A 13,824-nucleotide genomic window follows, 5' to 3' on the forward strand; every position below is an offset into this window, starting at 1 on the left:
TCATCTGGCCACATTCATCATTTGACTCCCTTTTGAAATATCTGAGCATTCTGAGGTTTACCATTAGCTGGTTAGCACTAGAAAACGGACTATACAACTAGCTCTGGTGGGCCAAATGGATGAATTATGTTATTAGCATGGCATATCCAGGAAAAAAACCTTAATCAATACTAGTCAAAGATCAGAGAGACTCAGGCAGGAAACAAGAAAAAGGACAGAGAGGACAGAGGAGAGAAAATAAATGGAGTACCCTCTATACTATATGTGCCTCTTGAATGACTTGCTGGAACATTGGGACTTGTTTCACCCTCTTAAGGGTTCAATGGCTCTCTTGTTTTGTGAGGTTTTCTGATGGAAGATCCTTTGATCTCACTGTCATCTTCTCCCACAGAGGGTTTTTAATTCGTAGCTACCAAGCACCACTTTTGCCAAAATAGCAAAGGTTTACATAGAGCATCTATTGTTACCTGCCGACTCATTCCCCTGATGATCCCCTAAATTGAAACGGGATGACATCATGGAGTGGTTTGGAGCCAAATCTGTGAAGCAGCAGTTGACCCATGGGGCCAATCATTCTGGCAGCATGCTGGCAGATTATGTGCCTGTGGAATAAGAGAGGTGTCTTATAAACAAGCCTCCTCCTTGGCAGTCGGGGCACCATGAGGTCTGATGGATATGTTTGGACCAAACCGACACTCATGTTTGCTCGCCCTGAATCATTATGGTTGGTATATTTTTATATTGCTGTATCAGAGCCTTAGTGCCTTAGTCATTGGGGCTGTTAGTTCTGCATTCCTCTTCATCTCTCAGACTAATTATCGTGTACCTCATGACTCATATATGCTATATAGCTATGTCTCTGCATGTTTAGTAGGCACTTCCTGAATCATTCCAAAAGTTCCGGAACCACTTGGACATGAAGTGTGTTTACTTAATGAGCTGAAAGTAAGCCAGGAAAAACATCTCTGTGGTTCTAAAGTGTCTCAAAATCTCTAGGTTCTCGTGATATGTTCATAAAATTTATTTGAAGATTGCCACAATGTGTACGACCTCATCTGACAGACCCGATCCAGAACTGGTAGTTGTGTAACAACAGGATGGCAACTGAGTTTGTACGTAGAAGTTTATGATGGAAAACCTAGAGTAATATAATTTTCTCCATTTAACATTGTAGCATAAAAATGTTTTGACTAAACAAAAACAAAGAAAGTATTTCTCAATGACCTTGCAGAGAATTGGAAAAAGATGGGATAGACATGGGATCTAGTTCCATTGTAGAAAACATAGAGGTAGAGTGGACCTTGTGGTTCAGCTCGACAGCACTTCAATTTGTGCTTTTAGTGCATCAACAACTACAATTCTTGTCATTTTCAACTCAAAAAATTATCAAAGAGTGTTTTCTTTATGTTTCATTATTGCGTATTAATATATTTTACCTCTCAAGTGCCCTGAAAAGAGCCATGTGATGTTGGCATGGCGTATAATCAAACATATGTTGTGGTGCATGCTGGGTACTGGGAGCACACCTATACACTCCTGCCAGCTAGTTATGGCACATTTGACGTGGGCTGGCACTATGTATTTTTTTTTCAGAGAGAGAGAGAGAGTTTTGTTATAGCTAAGGACAGTCAGCTTTTGTTTTCAAAGGCCCCTCATTACGTTTAGGTAGTTCAGAGAGCCAAGTAAGCTCTCCTGGGTAAACAGAGAGGGGCTGTGATATCTCCTACTTGTCTCTCAGCCATCTCCGTTTTTTATGAAAACAATGCTACCATGTTGCTATTGCTGGTATGGTATCAAGCCCTCTTCAAGGTTGTGAGAGCATTGTGTGTTACCTTCTAGTGTTTAGAGTGATGTGCCTGAGCTGGATCCCCTGGTGTGATTCGCTCACTGCCTATCAGGCTGGCTCCCCTCTGAGTAGATCCAGATGGGGCTGGCTGGAGACTACAGTATATGCCATGATCTGATGAGCTGAGCTGTGATATTGTGCACTGTATTTTCCATTAATGCCTCTCTGGGCCTGGCTCTGGGCCATTGGCAGTAACTTTGTTATAGATGAGGTTAAAATAAAGGTTGATTGAGAAAAACAAACTACTAATATGGTATAAGTAGTAACCAGAGATCTGGGTTTATTCTCAGATCAATGCTCTTATTCCAATTCATATCAAGTCCAGAGAGTGAAAGAGCCTTGCACAAGGGTACAACAACAGATTTTTCAACTTTTAGGTTCAGGGATTCAAACAAGGGACCTGTTGGTTACTAGCCCAATGCTCACTAGCCCAATGCTCAAACCACTAGGCTACCTGCTGCCATGAATGCCAAGAGTCTTATATTTCTGTGGAAGATGGCACAGCACTAGTAGAGGATGGAGTAACTGACAGGGATCATTTATACTGCATCTTTCCTTCTCTTTCTCTCTCTCGCTCTCCATGCTGATCTATCTACCAAAAGGATGGACAGTGAATGTGTTTTACAGTCTGACAGCGGTTTCATATCAGCAGCGATACAAAACAAATCTTCAGCTGGCTACCACTTCCGTACCTCAGCAAAACCTTGGGATAAAGGTGCTTGGTTAATGACAACACTGAAGAGATGGCATTATACATGTCATTTGTTTTACCTCTTTTTCTCCCCAATTGGTAGATACTGTCTTGTCTCATCACTGCAACTCCCTTACGGACTAGAGAGAGGCGAAGGTCAAGAGCCGTGCATCCTCCGAAACACAACCCAACCAAACTACTTGACACAATGCCCACTTAACCAGCTGCACCAATGTGTCGGAGAAAATACCGTAAACCTGGCGACCGTGTACTGCACCCAGCACGCCACAGGAGTCACTAGTGCAGGATGGGACAAGGACCTCCCTGCTGGCCAAACCCTCCCCTATCCCAGATGACGCTGGGCCAATTGTGCACCACCCCATGGGTCTCCCCATCGTGGCCAGCTGCAACAGAGCCTGGACTTGAACCCAGAATTTTTAGAGGCACAGCTAGTACTGCTATGCAGTGCCTTAGACCACTGCGCTACTCAGGCTAATACATGTAATTTGGGGGGGGGGGGTCAGAAGAATATGTCAGTGAAGATATCAGAAAGACTAGCAGAAAGGATGTACCCTGTTTTACGGAATACATCACAGAGAACGCTTGAGGGGTAGCTGACATTCAAAGAGATACAGTAGGCTGAACAAAGATGGAATCACAGAGGGAAAAGTAAATAAATAGACAGAATAGGGGATGGGATATGAATGGGATATGATTAAAGGAAAAGAGAAAGGTAAGAAAAAAGTAATATTCAAAAGCTCAGAACTTAGTTAAGCCAAGTTAGACTTTATTTGCTTAGATAGTGAGAAAGTCACTGGAAAAACATTACATTTTAACAATGGTATGAATTCCATGACAGACAAGGAGAATAGGGAATAAAAGGAGAGGTGAAATAGTGTTGCTCTGTGAGACAGAGTGTCTTTAGGGATATTCATATGATTCCAGTTGGATTTTCTAAGCCTTTTGTGTCTGTCATTATGTTCCTGGGCACTGAAAGGAGGACAGAAGAATACCTACAGGGTTGGCAAGGGGAGCCATCTTCTTTTGAAGGGCTCAGAGTGAACAAAAAGAGCTCTGGAAATGTAGTAATGGCATCACACCTATTCAAGAAGGTAATGTGGTATCTGAGACAGTGGACCACAACCCGCCTGTCTGACTCTGAGCTCCCATCTCTACCTCCTTTGTGATGGAGGAGGCATTATTCCTGAAAGCTGTGGAATTATTTTAAGAGAAAATCAGATGACCACATGATGGGATTCATATTTTTAAAAACCTGTCATTTAATCTGATATGTTCAATTTCATTTAAGTTTTGTTCAGTCCCATGGGTCATTGCAGTTAAAGCAGCCAGCCATGTTATTCTTTATTTCTTTGAAAAAATATGATTGCTGAAATTGACAGAGAACATGTTATCTCCACTTTAAAATAATCGTTGGCACACTGAGATCTCATTGAGATCTCATTCGTGAATGCTCTTTAAATCAAATCAAATGTGATTGGTCACATGCACATATTTAGCAGATGTTATTATGGGTGTAGCGAAATGCTTGTGTTCCTCGCTCCAACAGTGCAGTAGTATCTAACAATTCACAACAATATACACAAATCTAAAAGTAAAAGAATGGAATTAAGAAATATATAAATATTAGATCGAGCAATGTCGGAGTAGCATTGACTAAAATACAGTCATTTTGGTAATCAGGCCTCTAACTGTTGTGTCATCTGCAAACTTGATGATTGAGTTGGAGGCTTGCGTGGCCATGCAGTCATGGGTGAACCATGGGTGAACAGGGAGTACAGGAGGGGGCTGAGCACACACACTTGTGGGGCCCCTGTGTTGAGGATCAGTGAAGTGGAGGTGTTGTTTCTTACCTTCACCACCTGGTGGCAGACCATCAGGAAGTCCAGGACCCAGTTGCACAGGGTGGGGTTCAGACCCATTGCCCCGAGCGTAATGATTAGTTTGGAGGGTACTATGTTGTTGAATGCTGAGCTATAGTCAATGAACAACATTCTTACATAGGTATTCCTCTTGTCCAGGTGGGATAGGGCAGTGTGCAGTGCGATGGCAATTGCATCGTCTGTGGATCTATTGGGACAGTAAGCAAATTCCAGTGGGTCTAGGGTGTCGTAAGGTGGAGGTGATATGATCCTTAACTAGCCTCTCAAAGCACTTCATGATGACAGATGTGAGTGCTACGGGGCGATAGTCATTTAGTTCAGTTACCTTTGCTCTCTTGGGTAAAGGAACAATAGTGGACATCTTGAAGCAAGTGGGGACAGTAGACTGGGACAGGGAGAGATTGAATATGTTGGTAAACACTTCAGCCAGCTGGTCTGCGCATGTTCTGAGGACACGGCTAGGGATGCCGTCTTGGTTGGAAGCTTTGCGAGGGTTTACAATCTTTAATGTCTTACGTCGGCCACGGAGAAGGAGAGCCCATAGTCCTTGGTAGCGGGACGCCTCGGTGGCACTGTGTTATCCTCAAAGCAGGTGAGGAAGGTGTTTACCATTTCGGGAAGAAAGATGTCGGTCTCCGTTACCGGGCTGGTTTTCCCTTTGTAATCCATGATTGTCTGTAGACCCTGCGTCTTGAGTCTGAGCCGTTGAATTGCGATTCCACTTTGTCTCTGTGCTGACATTTTGCCTGTTTGATTGACTTACGGAGGGAGTATGTAACGGATCTCGTCCTCCTCTTCTGAGGAGGAGTAGCGAGAAGGATCGGAGGACCAATTTGCAGCGTGGTAAGTCTTCATGATGTAATATTTAATGAATCAAACTGAACACTGAAATACAAAAAAATAAAAAAAAGGGAACGAACGAAAACCGAAACAGTCCTGTCTGGCGACATACACAAAGACAGAAAATAAACACCCGCGAAACACAGGTGGAAAAAGGCTACCTACAGTAAGTATGATTCTCAATCAGAGACAACTAACGACACCTGCCTCTGATTGAGAACCATACTCGGCCGAAGACAGAAACCAAAATAGAAAAACAAACATAGACTGCCCACCCCAACTCACGCCCTGACCATACTAAAATAAAGACAAAACAAAGGAACTAAGGTCAGAACGTGACAGAATGACTACACTGTTTGAATTCGGCCATATTCCTAATCACCTAGCCATGGTTATAATGCAGTGGTGCACAAATCCTGCCATCTATCCACGGTTTCTGGTTTGGGTAGGTTTTTATAGTCTCAGTGGGTACAAAATCTCCTATACACTTCCTGACTCAGTCACCATAACCGTGTATTCGTCAATGGAAGCACATTTCAAGACATAACCGTATATTTCACTGACCTTCTTATCATAGAAAGTGTCCCAAGTTAGTGAAGTATTTCCAGAGATCTCTAATAGCGTAAACTTGAGAGACACTGGTCATTAAGAAGTTGTCACGCCACTTTAGGACTCAGTGAGATGAAGTGTCGCTGAGCCCACTTTTGCAGGTGGAGGATGTATGGAGCTGGGTTTTTTCTCCACTCACAGGTCTGTGGAAGACCATCTGTTCATGAGGGTTTGATATATCCTCAGCAGTCTGTCACAGACACTTCTGTCACCTACTATCTGCGAGGTGAACACCTGCCTCCTGTGTATATACTGTGCATCTGAAATGGCACCCTATTCCCTATAGTGCACTACTTTTGACCAAGGCCCGCATAGGGCTCCGGTCAAAAACAGTGCACTAAATAGGAAACAGCATGCCATTTCAGATGCAGCCATACAGTACACCCACCCTGGGTGGACAGAACAGACACCAGGGAGGAGTCTGAGGCAGACAGGGACACCAGTACAACAGCTTTTTGTTTATTAGAGAGGGATGAAGATTTATGTCTGGCAATGGGTAGAGCGTTGGGCGTGGGAGTGAAAGAGCAGAGTAGAGGAGGAGAGTGGTTAAGTGGGTGGGTCAAAGGAGCCTAGATTTACTGCAGATTGATGTGAAGAGTCTCCTGCTGTGCTAAGCTGTGCCATGTTTACAAGCTGCCTCCCTGGTATTGCGAGGGGAGAACACACCGTGGAGAACACTCCGTGGAGAACACACTGTGGTGAACACTCTGTGTGTGGAGAAGACTCTGTGGAGAACACACAGTGGAGAACGCACCGGGGTGGAAACACTGTGGAGAACATACAGGGACTTGTAATACAATAATAGGACAGTTCCTGTTGCATCATACTGTAGTCATGGGAGAGCTCAGTGTTTGTACTGTATAGCACATCATAATCACGGCTAGAGGAGTGGACTCCAAATGATATAAATATGGGTTGCACTGTACTGTATTCTCTAACGTTACAGTGCTGTAAGAGTGCCACAGTCAACTACTTTGTCTGATTATAGGATGCTGTAATAAAGCAGCTTATGTTTCACCATAATAGAGAAACGTGTTTCATATACTGTATAACTATACATACCCAGCAGGGAACTTCCAGTAAGACTTTCTGTACTGTTTCCAGTGTCTATGTTACACTATCACTCTATGTGTTGACATGATTATTAAAAAGCGCCTGAGGGGCATTGATAATCTGGTGTCCCCCTGCCTGGGGTGTGAATGATCCCAGTGTTATCAGTGACGGGAGCAGCATACTGCCTCATCTCCTCTCCTCTCTGGGTCTCAAGGATCCTGCCTGGCACCCCTGTGGAGAAGCCCCGTTTTAGGCTGTTACTCCCAGGCTATGTGAGAGATCTGTGAGGCGTGAAGAGGAAAATGGAGTTTTAAAAAGAGAGAGAGTGGAGACAAAGAGCTTAGAGGATGCAGGTGATGTCACACTATTGTCCAGTGATGAGCCATTGCAGTGTGTGTGTGTGTGTGTGTGTGTGTGTGTGTGTGTGTGTGTGTGTGTGTGTGTGGTTCGCATAGAGCATCTCTAATGAGACCAGTGGAAAAGCAGAGACAGGAGAGGGGTTGGTCAGGGTTGGGGATGGGGGCGGGGTCGTCACACAAATGGCCAATTAGAGCTAGTATTAGTAGTTCCATTTCCCCATCTCATGACTCTCAATTTCATTACAGAATGAAAATGAATGGTATAGTATAGTAATGATGTCTTTGCTTTGAAATATTTCTGTGAATAGATTGTATAGCTTCATCTCATAGTGCCTTTTAGTGACTGATGTGCTGTGGTGATCCGAGCTGGCAGGGAAGGGAGATGAAGATGGGAGGGTGTGGTGTGGTGCATTGTGGGTAAGAGAGAGAGGAGATGCCGAGATGTGGGCTTGTGTGAGTGTTTAGTGAAACAGATGGATGACATATTAGTATTGTGATTCTGAAAATGATGAATACACTTTGCTTTGTAAAGTTGCAATCAAATAATCTATGCTGTATGCACAGCTTCGTATCCCAAATTGAACTGGACTTGTAACCTGCACCTCAATCACACTCCACTTCTCCAACTTATTCTAACGCCTGGCCAGCGTCTGTCCTCCAGGGTCCCTCCCCACTGCCTTTGCTCACCTTAGAATTACGTGGGAAGGCCAAGCTCCAAAGAGTATCCCTTTTCTTTTAATGTAGCTCATCATGAGGGTGGCGGGTAGCCGAGTGGTTAGAGCCAGTAACCGTTGGGCCAGTAACCGCAAGGTTGCAAGATTGAATCCCTGAGCTGACAAGGTAAAAATATGTTGTTCTGCCCTGAACAAGGCAGTTAACCCACTGTTCCTAGGTCGTTGCTGTAAATAAGAACTTGTTCTTAGCTGACTTGCCTAGTTACATTTACATTTTTACATTTAAGTCATTTAGCAGACGCTCTTATCCAGAGCGACTTACAAATTGGTGAATTCACCTTCTGACATCCAGTGGAACAGCCACTTTACAATAGTGCATCTAAATCATTTAAGGGGGGGGGGGTGAGAAGGATTACTTTATCCTATCCTAAGTATTCCTTGAAGAGGTGGGGTTTCAGGTGTCTCCGGAAGGTGGTGATTGACTCCGCTGTCCTGGCGTCGTGAGGGAGTTTGTTCCACCATTGGGGAGCCAGAGCAGCTAACAGTTTTGACTGGGCTGAGCGGGAACTGTACTTCCTCAGTGGTAGGGAGGCGAGCAGGCCAGAGGTGGATGAACGCAGTGCCCTTGTTTGGGTGTAGGGCCTGATCAGAGCCTGGAGGTACTGTGGTGCCGTTCCCCTCACAGCTCCGTAGGCAAGCACCATGGTCTTGTAGCGGATGCGAGCTTCAACTGGAAGCCAGTGGAGAGAGCGGAGGAGCGGGGTGACGTGAGAGAACTTGGGAAGGTTGAACACCAGACGGGCTGCGGCGTTCTGGATGAGTTGTAGGGGTTTAATGGCACAGGCAGGGAGCCCAGCCAACAGCGAGAGACGAGTTTTCCTCCATTTCCGCTCGGCTGCCCGGAGCACTGTTCTGTGAGCTCGCAATGAGTCGTCGAGCCACGGAGCGGGAGGGGAGGACCGAGCCGGCCTGGAGGATAGGGGACATAGAGAGTCAAAGGATGCAGAAAGGGAAGAGAGGAGGGTTGAGGAGGCAGAATCAGGAGATAGGTTGGAGAAGGTATGAGCAGAGGGAAGAGATGATAGGATGGAAGAGGAGAGAGTTGAAAGGGGGGAGAGAGAGCGAAGGTTGGGACGGCGCGATACCATCCGAGTAGGGGCAGTGTGGGAAGTGTTGGATGAGAGCGAGAGGGAAAAGGATACAAGGTAGTGGTCGGAGACTTGGAGGGGAGTTGCAATGAGGTTAGTGGAAGAACAGCATCTAGTAAAGATGAGGTCGAGCGTATTGCCTGCCTTGTGAGTAGGGGGGGAAGGTCAGAGGGTGAGGTCAAAAGAGGAGAGAAGTGGAAATAAGGAGGCAGAGAGGAATGAGTCAAAGGTAGACGTGGGGAGGTTAAAGTCGCCCAGGACTGTGAGAGGTGAGCCGTCCTCAGGAAAGGAGCTTATCAAGGCATCAAGCTCATTGATGAACTCTCCGAGGAACCTGGAGGGCGATAAATGATAAGGATGTTAAGCTTGAAAGGGCTGGTAACTGTGACAGCATGGAATTCAAAGGAGGCGATAGACAGATGGGTAAGGGGAGAAAGAGAGAATGACCACTTGGGAGAGATGAGGATCCCGGTGCCACCACCCCGCTGACCAGAAGCTCTCGGGGTGTGCGAGAACACGTGGGCGGACGAAGAGAGAGCAGTAGGAGTAGCAGTGTTATCTGTGGTGATCCATGTTTCCGTCAGTGCCAAGAAGTCGAGGGACTGGAGGGAGGCATAGGCTGAGATGAACTCTGCCTTGTTGGGCGCAGATCGGCAGTTCCAGAGGCTACCGGAGACCTGGAACTCCACGTGGGTCGTGCGCGCAGGGACCACCAGATTAGGGCGGCCACGCGGTGTGGAGCGTTTGTATGGTCTGTGCAGAGAGCAGAGAACAGGGATAGATAGACACATAGTTGACAGGCTACAGAAGAGGCTACGCTAATGCAAAGGAGATTGGAATGACAAGTGGACTACACGTCTCGAATGTGCAGAAAGTTAAGCTTACGTAGCAAGAATCTTATTGACTAAAATGATTGAAATGATACAGTACTGCTGGAGTAGGCTAGCAGGCAGTGGCTGCGTTGTTGACACTACACTAATCAAGTCGTTCCGTCGAGTGTAATAGTTTCTACAGTGCTGCTATTCGGGGGCTAGCTGGCTAGCTAGCAGTGTTGATTACGTTACGTTACGTTAAAAGAACGACAATAGCTGGCTAGCTAACCTAGAAAATCGCTCTAGACTACACAATTGTCTTAGATACAAAGACGGCTGTGTAGCTAGCTAGCTACGATCAAACAAATCAAACCATTGTACTGTAATGAAGTGAAATGAAAATGTGATACTACCTGTGGAGCGAAGCGGAATGTTGACCGGGTTGTTGAAGTTCTTATTCGGTAGACGTTGGCTAGCTGTTGGCTAGCTAGCTAGCAGTATCTCCTACGTTAAGGACGACAAATAGCTGGCTAGCTAACCTCGGTAAATTAAGATAATCACTCTAAGTCTACACACTCTAAACTACACAATTATCTTGGATACGAAGACAGCAAAGACAACTATGTAGCTAGCTAACACTACACTAATCGAGTCGTTCAGTTGAGTGTAATAGTTTCTACAGTGCTGGTAGACGGTGGACGATTAGCTAGCTGCTGGGCAGATAGCAGATAGCAGTGTAGACTACGTTAGGACGACGAAATACGTTAATTACGCAATTATCTTTGATACAAAGACGGCTATGTAGCTAGCTAAGAAGGAATTGCTAAGATTAGACAAATCAAACCGTTGTACTATAATGAAATGTAATGAAAATGTAATGAAAAGTTATACTACCTGCGGACCGAAGTGTAGATGCGACCGCTCGCTCCAACCCGGAACCGGAAGTAGTAGTTAAATAAGTGAAAGCTGGGAGTCTACAGAAAATGTAAATAAAAATGTTAACGCTTAACTTTTTAACTTCATGTCTTCTGAGTCATTGAAGGAGACACATTGAAACGACCCACCCCCCTGGCTATTTCAAAAAGCGTAAACATAAACTGCTGTCTGTCATACTTCCATACCTCTATTTGCAATCATGTGTGCTGAAAGGTGTTCGGCACAGACTGTACATTGTTTCATCTGGTTTACACAAGACCTGGATGCCTGACTTTGTCAAGAGATGATGTGGGTGTGTGTTGATTTCTATAATGTGATGCGCTTCGATTATAACAGACACTTGACATCTGCTTAGTTCTATTTAAATATATATTAGGAAAAGGTTGTCATGTTGGAGATGTACAGTCACCCACAGAGTACTGCACTACCACCCCCAGACAGGAAACCATACTAGCAACTCTACTTGGTTCTGAGAAGATCTATAATACGCTTGCTCTGAAATGAATACACACCAACGTTACAATCATGCAGTCTCAACTGCATCTTAATTGCTTTTTCTCAGTCAGTCAGTCAATAATTTGTTAGCATTTTGTACTCAGTGGATTCATTTGATCTCCCTCAACGAATCCTGTGCCTAATGATGATTGTGTTGTGTATAACCCCTGAAATGAATGGTTGACAATGACAGGCTTTATGACCCTGTGTGTATCTGTGTGTTTGTCCCTCCAGACGCTGCCCACCACGCAGTACGAGCTGGAGATCGTAGCCCAGGACATGAAGGGAAGAGACGTGGGACTGACAGGAACAGCCACGGCAACCATCACCATCACAGACAAGAACGACCACGCCCCAGAGTTCACCCACTCACTGGTGAGTACCTGCACTGCTGCCTGTTCCCCGCACCCCTATTCCCTGTACTCTGTCACTTGGCCCCTGTCCTCATTGTTGTCCAAAGGTGGATAAATGTCAAATAAACTCAGTGTAATGATGACCAAATGGAGTTGTCATACAGACTAGTGTGTGTATTGAGTTATATAACAAAGTAAATAGTGAGGTCTTGAGATGGGACCACTTCTACTGCTATCATCCTCCCTTTCTAGTGCCCCTGTTCTGCAGGCAGGTTCACCAGTCCTTGTAGTCCTCCAGTCCCAGCAGAGACCATCACTCCTCAGTCAGATAGACAGACCTTGGAGAAAAACAGCCCCAGTCACATCTATCACTGTAATCGCAGACGCAGCTGGTGACGGGCGTGATTCACATACGGGTGATGGAGTAGGTTTCACACACATAAACACACACATACCAGCAATCAACCAGTTATCCTCCCTGACCTCTGCTTTTCCATTTAAAATGATTGTGTTATAATTCTCGAAGCCTGCCCTAGGAAAGGCATAGTGCACATCAGTCGCTGGCCTGTGCGTGTGTGTTTATTTATGTTTGTGTGTGAGACTGTGTGTGTGTGTGAGACTGTGTGTGAGTGTATGAGTGTATGAGTGTGTGTGTGTGTGTGTTCACATGTAATGAACAACACATCACAGTAGTCAGGTGGTATGGGTGCACAAGGGAGATAAGGGAGTGTGTCTGTGAGTTTACGCTGCTATGATCATGGTGTTGGTTTCCTTTGTCAATACAGGCTCAAGGCTCAAGTAGAAACCCTGTATAGCACCCGTAACCCAATACAATCGAGGTTAGGCTAACCGAATGAACAACAAAGACAACATGAAAGTATGAAAAGGAATTAAAATAGTTTGGGGAGGGGCCTCGTCCCCGAGGGATGATCCTCTGAGCCAGATGCTGTGATGCCGGTAGCCCTATGCGGGGGGTAGCTGGCATCAAAACCACTCCCCCATCTGTGAGAAAGAGGATCCGATGATCAGCTGGTGGCATTGGGGAAGTGAAGGGTCGGCTGTGAGCCTTTTGCTGTAAGACGCAATTGAGAAATATCAAAATAGATAATAAACTGAACTTCAATGACTGTGTCTTTGCAAAGATAAAGACATTTCAACAGATAATGTTTTTTTAACGCAAACTGAACCATTTTATTGTCGAAAGTCATATCTTACAAATGTTCTATAAATCTGTCCTGCATAGTGTGCTGTCCTTTGGTCTGATATGCGTGTTCAGAAACATGCGAGTGCAAGACCAAGTCAAGCTTCAGCGCTTGATTAATACGGCGGGAAGGATAATTGGTATAGATCAAGAATCAGCCTCCAACTTGTACACAAAACGCATCCTCCTAAAACTTGAAAGCCTTTTACAGGACAGTACTCATCCTGGTGGGATTATAAAATTGATCTGAATCTGAGAGAAACGAGTCCTTCCTTTAAGTACATCACAAGATGTATTCCCATTGGTCAGAAGAGAGCAGTTCTTAGTGAGCATGTAAAAAGAACATATAGGAGAGTGATCAAATACGCCCTACGTGGAGCCAACGTTGAAGAGAACAGCTATGAGTTAGCAAGATCCTGATGTTTGCTCACCCTTTTGAAAATGAATGCACCAGAGCATGCAATGCTTTCCGAATGAATATACGATTTAACAAATCATTAACTCAAGGCAGTCATGGAAATCCAAAATCGTTGAATGAGCACTCAAGTAATCTTGAAGCACTGGCCCCAGATGTGGAAAGCAGCACAGTTCGCGCTGAACTACTTTGGCTGTTAACTACGAGACTTCAAAGACAAGAGGCATGATGTTCATCAACAACACGTTTAGTGACAAGAGATTGTTATAGAAGTTGCGCCAGGCCCAAGCTATCAGTGGCATGACTGTGCGACAACCAATGAACGATAATCACGCAAGTGACTTTGACATTGTGTGCGTTAGACTGATAGCCGACCAGCCTAATCATGCTTTTGGGAAGATACAAGCATGAAGGGAGATATCTGATTGCTACCAGTAGTTGTGGTATGACCGCCAATGAATGAATATTTATGAAAATGCCTAGAGTGATGA

The 13,824-nt window shown here is 45.0% G+C and overlaps 1 protein-coding gene across 1 annotated transcript in view; it reads left to right on the top strand.

The window, feature by feature from the left end:
* The window catches only part of LOC135508828 (cadherin-13-like), a 529,634-nt gene that overhangs the window by 432,677 nt on the left and 83,133 nt on the right, over positions 1 to 13,824 (top strand). Inside the window, exon 8 of the mRNA XM_064929038.1 lies at positions 11,599 to 11,739. Coding sequence (XP_064785110.1) covers positions 11,599 to 11,739 — 141 coding nt within the window. The remainder of the gene's footprint in view (positions 1 to 11,598; positions 11,740 to 13,824) is intronic.

Source organism: Oncorhynchus masou, chromosome 22, assembly GCF_036934945.1.
Source record: "Oncorhynchus masou masou isolate Uvic2021 chromosome 22, UVic_Omas_1.1, whole genome shotgun sequence".
Lineage (NCBI taxonomy): Eukaryota > Metazoa > Chordata > Actinopteri > Salmoniformes > Salmonidae > Oncorhynchus > Oncorhynchus masou.